Genomic DNA, 15,277 nt, shown 5'->3' with positions numbered 1-15,277 from the left:
AAAATATCGTCGGACAGCCGGAAGCATTTCATAGGCCGTTGTTAATAATCACTCTCGTTAGATGTCCAAAAAAACTCACATGAACACTCAACCAACTATGCTGTTTGTCTAATGGAAATCTGTGGGACTGTTTTAACAGGTGGCCAACAAATTGATGGCCGCAATTCGTTTCGGCTTCCAAAGTGACTAGGCAATTTTTGTGTTTTCAGAAAGCGTAAAGGTCTTAAATCGAATGGATTGGATTTGGCTTTTTACTAAGATTAGGTTTGATTTCTAAATTAAAGTTGTAAACAGGTATCTTCTTCTCAATTAAAATTTACTTTCCTACACTTTTACCCACATCAGCTGGGAAGTTATTTACCTTTGATGATTTCGTATTAACGAATCAATACTGAGTTTCTTACTTAGTTTGAAATAAGAATTGACTTGCCATAGCACTTGCATAAGTTGACCAAATTTGAGTTGAAGTGATGTCGACAGCTCAATTAGCCAACAAATGAGACTGCTGTCGCCACCAAGAGAAGACGGCAACCTGCTGAGGAATACAAAATTAGCGTTTGAAAAAAAGTCAAAATGAGGCAAATGTTGGCTTATGCAATTCACACATTGGTCTAATGCATTTAAAGCCACTTGCTGTGCAAACGGGCAATCAAAGAAAATTCCCATGGTTTAAGTTATTATGAGCCATTCAAAGTTCCATTGGACGCATTTAAATCAAAGATTCTGTTTTAAAAATCATATCGTAATATATTCAATTATTCTATATCCTCATTTTTTGCTAGTTTCCATTTCTTTTCGCGTGCACCCATTTAATGGATATATTTTGAAAACAAATTGCCGCCACTTGCTCGCCGACAGTCAGAGGAAAAAGTGTGCCACATAAAAAAAAAATTAGCTGGCATATATACCCCTCTCCACGCCCAAAAAGAAAATCCGGTGGCAAACGACAGCGTTTTAAAAATAAAATTGCATTATGAGCGCATTCGCATTTGTATTTGCCATTTTCCCCTTTACATTTTTGTTTTGGCAATAAAATTGTGTGCAGTACTGTTTGTGTAGTTACAAATGAAAACTTTATTATCATTTGCCGGAAAATTAGTTCTCTATTTAAATATTTTATTTGAATAAATGAGCACTTAAATTAGTGTTAGTGTTTCTATGCAATTAAGCTGAAAACGATTCTTGCATATCATTTTTGAAATGTGTGTTTTCTCCTGAGAGTTCCCTACTTTGCCATTAGCTTATCTGTTCGCTCAGCTTTCTAAAATCATTTAGAGAATATTAACCCCGTTTAGAGTGGTTTTAGTTTTCCACCAACTTATGAATCATCATTCGGCTATCTTTCCATTCTGATTCTTTTGTGCCTACAGGGTATTAGACGCATTCTCGTTTGAAGATCTATGCCATATTCTATATTTATAATTTGGCCCAGCGCCCTTTTTGTTCAATTTACTGGAGCAAAATACCGAGGAAAATAAACATTTCAATGACATCATTTGGCAATTTTTAGCGAAAATCAGAATTTGGGTTTACGAGTATGTCTCACTTGCTTGTCGACTGGAAATTTTTAATGTCCGATGCAGTTTTCCCAGTTTGCTGTCAGTTTAACGATTGTTTATATCGGATCTGCGGGGGTCTAGCGGCTGGTTTTATTTTGTTACCGTTTCTCCAGACATCGGGTGGAGTTTTCATTTGGTGTTTTGCATGTGCAATGGCAGACCCCAACTCAGATGGTGATTTCTTAATGGGTGCACACTTTTTATTTTTATGCACGCCACATTAATAAAAAGAGCGGGAAATTTGTTTTCCTTTTCGCATTTGCAATTGTTAATTTTTATTGCCGGCAGACCGGGGGGTGTCCCCCATAAAAAAAAAACTACGGGGACAATGAACTCACAGTTTACGATAGTTGCTGGTCACATAAAATACATGGCAGAGATCGAACTGAAATGCTTTGTCGTAATAGCGGGAAGATTATTTTTATGTCCGCCAGTGGGTGAGGTTTTAAGAAATAAAATCTGGTATAAAATCCGACTTTAATGGATTATAGTAAAGATACAAATTTATTTTCTCTCTTCTATTTTATGGATCAGTCTAAAGTTGCTCTGCATGGAAAACATTTATGCTGCTTAAATCGGCTCAAAGTATGAGCATTTAAGCCACACTTAGTTGAGGGTATTATTTCCCAATTTAATCCAGAAACTCCATCGTAAATTCCCACCTTTCGTAGCCGCAGTTTTGCTGCACTTGTCTCGTTTAAATTATGTAGATTTATGCTCACCTCCGCCTTTGTGATGTCCTGGCTGGAAAGTTCCTTGCGAGCTGGATTAATTGCTTTTGCAGCTTCCGTCGCTTTTCACCCGCTTTTCACCAGCTTTTCACCCGCCGGAGGAAAGCTTGCCAATGAAAAATGTTTGAACGCCCACACGGCGGCAACGGCCAACTTTTAATTGAAAGTCATATTCAATTTTTGCATATTAATTTAAAAGGGGCCCGCGGCAATCGGGTTCATCAGCTGCCAATGGCAGAAATGAAAAAAAAATTACAAAAATAAAATAATAAGCAGCTGCAATAGAGAGTTGCCCTTGAGGACTATCCCACAACTTCCGTTTCACATTTGTTTTTGTTGAGGTGGAGAACTTCCGGCATTCGAGGCATGTGACATTCGGTATTGAATGATGTGCCAAGTCATGTGAATTATGCGCCCCAAAGTTTTCCAATCGACTAGATTTGGAGGCAACAATAAAGCCGCCTGGCACTCGAAATCCCCCCAAACATTTGACACCTTTCTGTGTTGCATTTTGGGGCTAATTATAGTTGGCCTGGTCGGATTGACATTTGCAGGCCTGACTAAACTCACTAAAAAGCCAAACTAAAGAGGGCGCCGATGCTATTCTTGGCAATGAGGTTGTGCCTGCTCTCTGGGATATTGGTACCCATTAGTCCAAAATTAGGTCGGGTATGCGTGGCATCTACCAATAGTAGCTATGTTTACCTGCAGTTATACAAAGTTATAGATAAATGTAGTTATGAAATGCGATTGTACAACTGTTTTTTGATTTATTCAGCAAGCAGAAGATAATTTTGAAATATGCACATAACTTACCCACTGTGCCAGCATAAATTTCCCTTTTTTTATTGAAACCGCTGGGAAACGCGTGTCTTTTCCGCCGTTTTGTCTTTTCACTCAGTAGTTTTTTGGCGTCGCCGTTCCCAATCCAAATGCTCTGCCACAAATCATAGCGTGCAATTTGTCAGCTCATTTGGGTTTGGGTTTCATTTTGGCTCGCCTTTGTCAAGTTATTATGACATTCAAACCTGTCAGCAACTGCCGTGCAAAGTCGGAAATTCAGGCACTTGAAGGGGGAAATGGGCATTTTCCTCCACTCGAAGATTTATTTGGACTGTGTTGCAATGTTTTCTCGGCCATCCATGCACCTGCTTCATTTCGCTCTGCTGTGCTTTTTCCGCAGCCAAAAAATCGGGGTCGCTTTGTCGCATCGCATAGAGAGCCTCCTATTTTCTAGACCATTTATCATTCATGTTGCGAAATGCAGCCAGCAGTTAGTCCAACAAACAGGGGCATTTATTTTTGCACACACAAAGTATATAAAATGGGATCTGGTGGATAGTCGAACGGCCAAATCTTCAAGTACTCTGTATTGGATTGCTGAATCTCATATTGGGTACATCTAGATAATGTCTCTTTCAAGTCAGGCAGTTTTTAATTATTAGTTTACATAGGAGCATACCCTCTGGAAGGGTATAGTAAATAGTTGCATTAGAGCTGTACGCTCAATTAAATATAAAATTGTTTTCATGTCTGGGCTATAAAGTAGTCGTCTATTTCGGATTTGTGTGTCTAGGTTGTTGGCATCTTAAAAAGAAAACACATTTTACACACCACTAAATGCGATTCTTGGAATGCTTTCGCCGCTCTTTAGTATGTGGAAAATGCCATAAAATCGGAGCACCCATGGATGGCGCCATTAACAATAATTTAATTAAAACGGATTACAGGTCAAAAACCAAAAAGGGGTTTTGTGGGGGAGTCATGAGTTAAATGAGGCGGCTAATTGAATCGGTTAATGGCCGCCAATTAAATCTAACCATTGTAAATCCATTCAATGTCAGCTACAGCAGGAAATAAATAGCAATAAAAAACTAAAAAACAGGCACTGAAAATGTCAACCTTGTGGTAATCATAGAGCAAAAGTAGTTTTGCAAAAAAATGGTACATCGAGTGCACAAAGCAAAATGCATTCAAGCGGCAATTGTCAGCGACATCAAATTAAATTCGCCGCCATCGCCGACGTCTGGAGATTGTGCGCGGGTGTATTAATCGAGAGCCTGTGAAAGTGAAATTTGAAGTCGTGATATCGATCAGAGCAGGCACACACTCTCCGGAAAACTCTTGCGCGGATCAAAGACACTTTACACAAACAGAAAATCCAGCCAGTCAAAATGGGGGCCCACAGTTCCAAGGAGAAACTATCGCGTTCGTACTCCGAGCGCTACATCCACAGCCAAATGATCGAGCGCGAACGCTTCGGAAGTTTTGGCAAGCGGGCCTCCAAAGGCCTCACCAAAGGTGAGTTTCTGGCGGGGATCGGGCTGTAAATGCTAATGAGTGGAGTGGAGTGGTTATGGGCTAAACCCACATCGAGGGCATTGGCTTGTAAGTAAGACAGAGCCACAGTTGCGTAAGCGTCAACGCAGTTATCTTAGAAGATAAGCCATCACCTTTCGGTGACAAAAGAGGCAAACAACTTAAGGTTAAATTAGAGGAAATTCAAGATAAATATAAATGAAAGAGTCTGACTGTGGCTATAGTGAAATGTTACTTTTAAATTACATTTAGATCAGTCTGCAGGCTAGACTAGTAGGGAAATAGTTAGCACGGATAAATATGATTTAAAAGTACTTTATAAATTCCACTCGGGAAATTTAAAAGAATGGATTTAAGCAAAACCTTCAAATTGCTGTGTACTAAGTATTCAACCACATATAAGAGCAGATCCCCCCAATTCGCATATTCCATTTCAACTTAATCCCTTCGCACTTTTAAGCTTTTTGGAAATTCCAACTGCGGTGCGCTTATCATGCCAGCTATGCCACAAAAGGATTACGTGACTCGGTGCAACGCTCCGCGCAGATAAAAAAAAAGATTTTCAGTTTCATTTGGCCTAAGCCAGGTTGCAGCCAGCATGCAACTTTTATTTCCATGTCCATGTCCAGCACAATTAGCCGTCAGCTGAAATACAATTTATTGCGTTGTCCAGGCCGCAGCTGCTTCTGTGGTCAACTCGGAAATGCATTTTCCCGCCGGCTCCGTTGATTAGCGGCCCTAAAGTGGCCAGCCTGGCCCACAAATGGTGGCTAACAAGTGCCGAGTTCGGGGCAACTGGAATTGAAGATGGAAGATGGCCATTGGCCATTGGCGGACTATCGACAATGGTGGGTCGTTAAGGAGGCTCAGAGTTTAGGTGAATCCAAGTTGATTAGTGCCCAGCCAGGGTATGAAATATGATTGATTGCCAGTGGAGAGTTGTAACTGCCAGTGGAAAATTAGATTGGCCAGTCCTGGCAGTAAAGAAAGTTATAAACTATGGCCAACTGGAACCGTGGTATATATATAGCTTTTCATTAGCCATTTAAAATGCTGGAACTAAATGTTTAAGCACTGCCAGCAATGTCTTAGTTAATTCTTCAAAGAACTGAAGTGCACTCAAGATCTCAAGATCATATGCGATGGAACTCGTTCTCCACACCCGTTGAGAACTAATGGGTGCCTGCACGGGCTTAATACGAATTCGCCCTCCGTTTGTGTACATACATCCATTGCGGGGCAGACACTTCAATTATGGAAACGCTTTGTTTTAATCCACAAAATGTTGAAATGTTAAAATGCAGATAGCGAGACCCCCAGCTGTTTGAAAACAAGTGTGATTTTGCCTTTGAGTTATTAAATGGGAAATCCGAGTGCACAACTCAGTGCAACCCCACCCAGACACTTTGGGGCTTTGCGTTTCGTGGCAACGTGTTTGCGCATAAATTACGCATCCGCATCATCCACATATTGATTTCCTAGGGAACGGCAGCGCATATTTCTCACTTTCCCCACATTTTTGTCTCTTGCAGGAGCTGCCAAAAAGCGCGATGTGCGCAATCTGAGCATATCGCCAACCGATCTGGGTCCGCCGCCAAAAACCCAACAGACGACCAAGGGACAATCGACGCGCAGCAAATCATCGGCCACGCCCACGCCCACATCCATAAGTAAGTGCTGAAATTTACATATCATTTGGCTACGTTGAAAACTTAATGGTAAAGCCCTAAATACTGTGCCTTTGGCAGAAAATTAACTAAATTTATTATATTATCATGTATTTATGTTAGTTGGTTGAAGAGTTACCCAGTTGTTGAGCTTTCAGCTAAGGAAATATATTATGATATAATTTGGTTCAAGAGTTACCAACTTGTTAGGCATCAAACTAAGTATGTGGGCTCAACTTTGAATACTTAAGAACAATCATTACCGAATAGCTTTAGCCGCGTTCCAATTAAACTACTGTGACTTGAGCTATGCCACTTTAAGTGCCATGAAATCTCCGACATCGTTCTTACTCCGTTCCAAACGAAAGACACTTTTTACAGCGCCTTGAAAATCCCCTTGAAAGGTGTCAACTGTTGTCAAGAACCGCCCTGCAACGCCCCACATTTTTCACTCACTGGAGTTACAGCTGGCTAAATGCGAAATCATCACTCAGGTGAAATGCACAACTTGTTGCCCTCAATGAATTGCTAAATCTGTCTGTTCCCTTATTTCACTCACCTTACTGTCCAACGTAAAGGTGTCGCATCTTGACTGGACCGGCGATGAAGTCGCTATAATTCAATTGAGGGCGTGTGTTGGCTTCCAGTTGGAGTTGGAAAACAATTTAGCGCTCCATTCCCACAGTTGGATGTATTGAGCTCGGGGAAAACTAGCAAAAATCTGTGCCAGCTGCAGTTCAGCAGCAGCTGCTGAGGTGACACTTTGTCTCCTGGCTCCTTGGACGCAACTTGCCCCAAACTCCTGGCGATGTATGTTGCCATCTGTGCCTGTGAGTTCTGCGCAAATTTGGCTCCGTTGACTCACTCGCGGTGAGTCATCTTGAATCCCCCTTGAGTTGGAATGAATGTGGTAATTGCTTCGCCTGGAGTTACTGATTGCTTCATTGATTTTGTTGAGATGCTCAGCTGCTGGGAAAGAAAAGACGAAACAAAGCAAAGATACAATTTCCTGAGAGTTTCTCAAATTATTTGGTATCACTCTAACTTAAATCTAGACGAATTATAAAGTACTGCGTTGATGGAAATCATCACGTCTGCGGAGAAGCTAATTGAATCATTTTTGCCACATGCTCAATTAACGCATTTCGAAAGGCAAAAGAGGCCTCCATTTATACAAGTATATATATTTTGTATAAAATGAAACTTGCTTCATTGTATTCGAATTTCGATGACCCCATAAATTTGTTTTTTTGCTGATACAAAACTGGGGCAACCAAAGCTGAAACTCAATAATTCATAGATCTGCTATAATTTTTGTTTTTAAATTAGTAAGAATTAAAGTGAATAGTTCAGTGGTAGTTTTGCACTTTTATTTTATTTTCTTTATTTTTTTAAGCTCTGCCTGACTTTGTGCGGGCTCCATTATTTTGTTTACGATCGTGTCCGGGTCATGCAAATTTTTGCAGGCCTGCATAAATTAGCCTTAATAGGGAAATTCATTGTTCGCCTGCCGAGATGTTGCTAAATTGCTTGAAATGTCGCAGGGCTGGAAATAAAATCGCTAAGAGAATGCCCCTCCGTTGGGTTCTATTTATAAGTAACTGGCAAAAGAGTCGGTCTAATTTAAAATGACTGCTTTTGTCCCGATCTCCTCCGATTCGCCAATGATCACATTGTCCAGTAGGAATTTGCAGAGTGAACATGCTTATCGCACCATTTTCACAAGCGGAAAAGCATGAAAGACGATGGGAAAACGTGTTTTGCATATTCAATGGGAAAAACGAGCTTGTTTTGGGTCTTTTGGCTCACGCTCTTGGCTGGAATTTCTTGTACTAATTAAGATTTATTTTGCCAACATGCAATTTCGTGCAATTAATGCCTCTGGAGATTAATCAAAAGAAAAACATAGTGATACCCGTTCTAAGCTAAGACAATTTGTAGTTACTCTATTGTGAATAGTTTATTATCCAAAACGTGCCCGGGGTTCTTTCACCTCACCGCTATCGCCGCTGATAAGCAGGAGTTCTATCAACACACCCATTCCAGCTAATTGGATGGCCCATAATCGAAAAACTATTCAGTATTCACTGGACATACAACTGGATGGGGCAAGCGTGATGGTTTTAAGCCCACACTGCACTGCATTTAACCCACGTATGCCGGTTGGCCAAAAGAAAACCACTGAAGAAATGATTATTGGCATAATTGCGCAAGATCGATTGAGTCGTCGGCACTTTCGCACCTCTTTGTATCATTCAGATTAGCTGCCCACGCACCTGATTTTTGTAAAGTGTTGCAAGAGATCCGGTTAAGGTTTACCCACGAATTAATCCGTTGAAAGATGTGGTTTTAGTAGTGGTAATAGTGGTTCTTCATGGGTGGTGGTGGTAACTCCAATAAAGTTCAAAACTCTCGTCTGACATTGACATTCGTGGCATTGTAAACTCTTTTTTCGGCCTGCACAATTCCATTGTTTGTACTTGTGCCCGGTTTTTTCTAGACTTGTACTAGCCATTTATGGCTTCTGGCGCTGGTTTTGTTTAGCGTTTTGTTTTGCTTTTTTCCTTTTAGCCTTTTTGTGTTTGCGGTTAGCATTGAAACCGAAGCGGTGACAACCGGGCTAAAAAGATTTCAGCACGAGCTGGAGAATTGCAGAGACAATATGGGTATGGGAGATACATACGCATTCGTATTCCCAAGTGGAAGTGGTCGTGAGGTCAGTTGGTGGACAGTACTATCCGTACAAGAAAATAAACAGAACAAAAGCAGCAAATTATGCTAATTATTCAAGGAAACCTGTATTGTCTGCAGGCGCAAGAGAAACTATAGAAACCAAAGAGTTGAAGTAAGAGTTGGAAACTTAAGAGAGTCGACATTTGGATTTCGATTTAAGAGAGATCCTTAGCAACATTTGACTGCATGCCTACAATGGCTTAGCAACATTTCGATGCATTAGATATAACATAAAAATATACCGATTTATCAAGATCATTGGGAAAACTTTTTAAATTTCTATGCCCATGCTGTGGAATATTTTGAATCTCTCAGAAACTAAAACTCCGCAGCATGTTGCGCTCTCTCGTCCAGCAACATGTGCACTGCTTTCATGCACTGCTTGCCGCACGCACCTGCCTTTTTTACGCCACTCGAAAAACAGGTGTTTCTGTTTTGGCATTCTTTCCCTGTTTTGTGTTTTGCACCTTGTGTTGCAGCAAAAAACGCACTGCAGCATAAGCAATGCAACCTGGAAATGCAAACTGGTTTTCTTTTGATTTCATTAATTTGGTCAAATTATGACATGCTGGGCGGCCAGCGACTCGGGATCGCTATTTCCCCAGCCGAATTCAGACTCGGATTCAGTTGCAGATGCAGATTCTTGCGTTTTCTGCGCTCCCTGCCACTTGACCGTTCAAGTGCATTGATAGCCCGAAAGCGGGATTTTTATCATAATAGCTGAACCAAGTAGGCTCAATGAATAATATCAAACTTAAATAAACTAGAAATATTTCATACATCCATCCAGAGCTCTTTGCCTAATATCACAATAAAAAATATATTTTCGATCCGCGTTTTTATTCTTTTTATCATACTTCGAATGTGACCGGGTGCTCGGAGTGAAAAAGATAAAATCCAACGGAAATATGGGTTTACGTAGGTTCATTCGTAAACATTTTGGCAGTAAAAATTCATTGATTAGTAAAGATAAAATTATACAACATCAAGAGAACGACGATTTGGAAAGTGAGTTTATTCCGCTGCCTGAAAGTATACCGCGATATTTACATACGCCGTAATCATATTACCAACTTACCAATGCTTTTTCACCCATTCATTGCAGATAAACGTTTAAATGGCACTTTGGCCAGCCCGGCAGCCACCGCAACACCAATCAAAGGAGTGGCCAACAAATCCGGAACCACAAACAAGCTGCAACAATCGGCAAAACCTAAATCATCAACGATTATCAAGAGCCCCTCAATTGTCGGCGTTTCCGAGGGTAAGTGTCAACCGAAATAAAAGATTTCGAATAAGTTAATTACCCGCGCGAAGGGAAATCGAAATTGGAGCAACTCAAATTGTAACCCCATTACTTATTTCCTATTTCCCTTGGGCCACACGAAGTGACTCGAAGTGAAAGCATACGAAATTCAAGTTTACTTCAAATCAAATTAATTTTTATCTGAACGTGCCGCCAAAGTTTTTTGTCTGGCCGAAAATTAGTTACATTGGCACACAATGGTCGATGAACAAAGTTGGCTGGTCCATTGCAAAATGCTCTCCTGGGGACAGTTTTTGTGCTCAAAAGTTGGGTAACTTTCGTAATTAATATTAAGGCAGCTAATTAGCCATTCGGGGATTACGAACTGAGCTTTTGCACATTAGCTATACTATATACGTATAAGTAGTTCTATCTTGCCTTATATTCTGGTGTCAAATGCGTGGCACGCCTCTGCCTCTAAACGATTTCAATGGCAAACGCGGCACTTGGCTGTGGGTTCGTCGTTCGCTTATAAGCAAATGAAATATTTATATACTTGGGATTGCTTTGCATTGAGGTTGGGCAGTACGCCACTAATAGGCGGTGATTATCTTTATGGGCGACTCTATACGACTCGTTTAACCAATTTGCTCTTCTTCGATTCGACTAGACTTAGTAACTATCAAGAAAAATACAAATTTCCAGCTAGCAGTTAGTTAGCTTGGTTTACAAATAGTTCAGTGATAAGAATTCCCAAAAAAACAAACGTTGCTTTAAAAGATAGTAGTGGTGTATAAGCTAGCCCATTCTATTCAATTCTAGTGGCAGAACTTCTTGGCTAAACCTATCAGCTGTGGTCTTTATCTGCAGCCCGTTCAGTAGTTGAGCAAGCCAGTGAATTTAATGGCCAAGTTTTCTCACATGCACATGTGTGTGTTTTGTGTGCTTACATAATCGTGTGCATGACCCCCACTTGGCAGGTGGTTCTACATTATGGCCCAGGCCCACACACACTGAGAGAATTTCCCCCGTCGTACTGCGCACAAATGTCACAACTTGTTTATGCCGCTTTGCGTTCACTTGTGCCCCTCCAACGAAATTTGCTTTGATGTTCAGCGAGTTGTGGCCGCCGTGCTTTTTGTTCTTGTTTTTCATACTGGGCGTTGGTGCACACTCCAGTGCCCCCCCCACACACTTCACCACCCCCTCGACTCGTGCGCCACTGCATCGTTTTGGCTTATTTGAAGTTAAATTGTTTGTTAAATGGCATAATCCAGCCCTGCCCTGCCCTGCAACTCTCCCCGTTCTGTGGGAATATAGGCCCAATGCAGAGCTCCAAGCAATCAGTTTTCACCCACATCTGTTTTGGCGCTGAGCTCGACTATTTTGTTGAATTTTATTTATTGCTTTCACACCATCCACTTTGGGGGAGCGATCAATTAAGTTGTCATTTAATTTTGATTGTGCGTGATTGTGGCCCGCATGTGAAGTAGACATTGGGAAAGCTGCACACGAAGCGGCGATGATATCTGAATGCTCTTCTGCAGTTGTTGTTAAAAATAGTAATGAAAGCGAGCAACAGTAGAGGATTTTATGGTCTGGGTTCTTAATATATGGCTGCTTACCTTTAGACACCTGAGCTTAAGTTTCCTACACCAAATTCCAGCTCAAAACCAGCTACAATTATTTTTTTGTTAGGGTATAGAATAAATAAAAGCCAACTCTTTTTGGTTGGTTTGCTTTCGGGCGTGTGTCTTTAGCTTTGTGTGGCCAAACGCTTGTTTTCACTCTAATTTATGGCCTACACACATCAAGTTCATTGATTTCAGCGGTGTCGCCGCTATCGTGGGCTTTTCTTTATGGCCACTTTTCACGCTCTTACCCGATTGATTGTCAAGCGTTTTTAGGCATCTGCGATGGCACGCTTCGAGAAAGACAACATCATTGTAATCTATTAACTGCTTTGCATTTTGCAATGGCAAATTGCTGATGTACACTGGCTAAAAAAAAAGTTAATGGCCGCCGCTCTTCACAAGAAATCAAACACCAACACGCACCTTTCCAGTATTTTTGCGTTGCTCTTTTCGTGGCTTTTGTTTGGAAATACTTTTACTTTTCTTCGCCGGGTTTCTGCCATGCGTAACCAATGCGAAAAATATACCCAGCCAGGTATACACGAAAACCTATTACTACTTTTAGTATTGAGTACGCTGTTTCCACAACAATTTGCAATTCATTTCGGGCCCACACATGGATCGCTTTTGAAAGCCCAAATATTTGCTGGGCTCATTTAGCAGATTTCTTCAGAGACTGGTGGTCTCCTTAGTCGGCGGAAAATAAAGCAATTGAAATAGTGTCGCCCCAATTAATCCATGCCAGCAATAAAGCTGCTTTCCTACATAATTGCCCTACTGTTATTACCTTATTAAAACAAACAAAAATTAACCCACAAATGCATATTGAACTGTCAGCGGGAGTTTTACAAACTCAATTCGCATGACAAATTTATGCAAGTAGAGAAGATGGGGATTTCTTCTGCACACTTCGTGGGTTTTATAATTTGCACACAAAAGTTGACTAAAACCGAAGCCAAATATTGCATAAATTGTTGGGAGCTCTTAGGGCTTGAGTAATTTTGCCTTTGAATAATATATTTTGGCGTGAGAATTGCGATTTGCGATTTGCGGTAGTTATGCATAAATTTTAATCGGCATATTTATGGGCATATACATTTTAAACAGTTCGCCAAATTTCGCAAGCAATGCAATGAGAGTTGGCTTTCTTCGATTCAGCAATTGTTTCGGGTCTTACGTAAGTACCCGAATTTCTATTAATCTGAAACTTTCGGTTTTTTGGATTACATTCAATATCCGGCACACGCCATGATTGTTTCCTTGTTAAATCAATTTCTGCGGCGTCTATTTGGGCTTGAATGTTCGCTGAAAGCAGGTCATGTTGGTTAATTCTATTCAATAGAAATGCCTTCTTCTCGCTCCATAATTATCCCCAGCTTAATCTCTGCAAACCTGATCAAGCCAAGTTTATAGCCCTCGAGCTTCTAACTGGAGCGTGGCTCTTAATGAGCCGGTGTTCTTACCATCCGTAATCATTATAAAGTTTTCTACACGGCTGTATGTGTGTAAGAGCATTTTGTATTTTGCATACACTCGCTGGAAAAACTACTTTTGCTGTTGGCCAACTGTGACGCGAAAGTCATGGCGACAATTTTAAAAAAGCGCACAAAAAATATATAATTACATTGCCGCAAAAAGTTTAAAGTTGATATGCTACTACTTTTCGTTGATAGTAGTGAAAGGGGCGTTAACTTTCAATGGCAATCGATGTTGTTTTTGAAATCTGTCATTTGCAAAGGGCATTTGGGTCATGAAATTCATAATATTTAAATAAATTTCAACAAAATTAGTTTTTGTCATAATATCTGCTCTTCTAGTTTCAAAGCATTTTTGAAATTCAAATTGAATGTTTCGTCAAATGTGCTGATTTACCTGATTTTAATTGAGGACTTTATGTGAGCCAACAATTTGGCGGCCAACTTTTGCCAATAGTCGCTGCAAAGTCGCTGGAAGCTCGAGTTGAAGCTGAAGTTGAAGTTGGATTGGAGTTGGAATCAAAATCGAAAGACCAAGTTAAAGCCGGCGACCGAAAGCAGCGACGTTGGCGTCGACGGAGAGATCGAGAGAGCGATCATTGCGCGGATACACTTCAGTTGCGCGACGAACTCGGAGGCCAGCGGACGTCTCTTATTCGCGCAGTGTATGACCAGTGGCTAACAGGAAATAACGGAGCTACAGCGACCGTAGCACACAACTGTGTATAACAGTGCATGTGGTGCGCAGTTTTAGAGCCACTGAGAGCCGCAGGCGCATGCTCCAGAAAATGGGTCTCAACGAGTTTGTGTCACTTTTGTACGGCTCCTCACAAAGTCTGAATGCCAACAAGGACGCGTCCACGTCCACGTCCACGTCCACGTACCCATTGCCATCGGTCGCGGATTGGAAAGAGTTCCAGCAGATGTTGAAAAATCACAAAAATGTGCAGGCCAAGAAGTACGGCTTCAAGGATTATCATCACTCGCAGGACGTTAAGTATGGAAAGATATATTCGGGAATCGGATGCGCAGAAGGGGGCGCAGGCAATGCCGGAGGTGGAGGTGCAGGAGGCGGAGGAGTGACCAAGGGGAATGCCTCCGATGGCGGTGGCCAAAACAAACTTTTGAACAACAACAGCAGCACGCAGAACAACAACATGGCCAAGTCATCGCGTATACCCACAACCACCTCCAAGTCCATGACTTCCTCGGCCTCCTCGTCCGGCAGCAGTGAACTGGACATCTTCCGCTCGTACACCAAGAAGTCCATCAAATCCTCGCTGACATCCTCGACGCCTTCCAGTTCCTTCCTGTGGAACTCCTTTCGCATGCCACGCAAACAGAAATCTTCGCTGGCCGAGAAGAAACGAAGCGGCGGTGAGTAGGTGGAAAAAATCAATTCCCATGCTGTGTCCATCTGCGGTGCACAAAGAGAAATAGATACTAGATATCTGGGTAATGTTCCTAAAACTCACTATCTGTACCCAAATGTTAATTGCCTGGAGCAGACCCTGATTCAGATTCAGATTCAGATTGAGAGTGACCCATTTCGTTCTCCTTCTCCTTCACTAAGAAAACAATGGGGCTTCGTTTTGTTTTTTGGCCGTTGGCTATTTGGCTAACAAGAGAGTGAAAGATGAGATGCGAGTTCTTTGATTCTGGCTACACAAAACCCACCGAATCGCATTGTATAATTCGAAAATTGCTTGGGCATGACCCACAACCCAAAGCAAGGGAAGTCTAACGGCACCAAAAACTATCTTAGTTATAGGGTATGAACCAACTTATGTTCTTGGCTAATGCCAAACGAGGCGTTACAATAATTTCCACTGAAGCCATTTGCTGTTTGTGCTCCTAATATCTTCTTTTTTTTTAATACTCTTCAACACTTCGTTTTTTGGTTATTATGCTCA

General features: G+C 41.4%; 1 protein-coding gene across 5 annotated transcripts in view; it reads left to right on the top strand.

Annotated features, from left to right (window-relative positions):
* Positions 1-15,277, top strand: part of LOC6541384 (protein MLP1) — a 71,737-nt gene that overhangs the window by 41,615 nt on the left and 14,845 nt on the right. For 2 of the 5 annotated variants that reach the window (XM_026978580.1, XM_015159680.2), the window contains exons 5-6: positions 6,142-6,279; positions 10,115-10,273. In XM_026978580.1, the coding sequence (XP_026834381.1) occupies positions 6,142-6,279; positions 10,115-10,273 (297 nt within the window). Of the gene's footprint in view, positions 1-4,134; positions 4,592-6,141; positions 6,280-9,797; positions 10,018-10,114; positions 10,274-13,643; positions 14,742-15,277 lie in introns of those variants that run through there. The other 3 variants (XM_026978581.1, XM_015159678.2, XM_001968486.3) reach the window with 3 other exon arrangements.

The sequence above is a fragment of the Drosophila erecta genome, unplaced genomic scaffold (genome assembly GCF_003286155.1).
Source record: "Drosophila erecta strain 14021-0224.00,06,07 unplaced genomic scaffold, DereRS2 tig00000055-arrow-pilon, whole genome shotgun sequence".
NCBI classification, from domain to species: domain Eukaryota; kingdom Metazoa; phylum Arthropoda; class Insecta; order Diptera; family Drosophilidae; genus Drosophila; species Drosophila erecta.
This window is presented reverse-complemented; position numbering and strand designations above follow the sequence as displayed.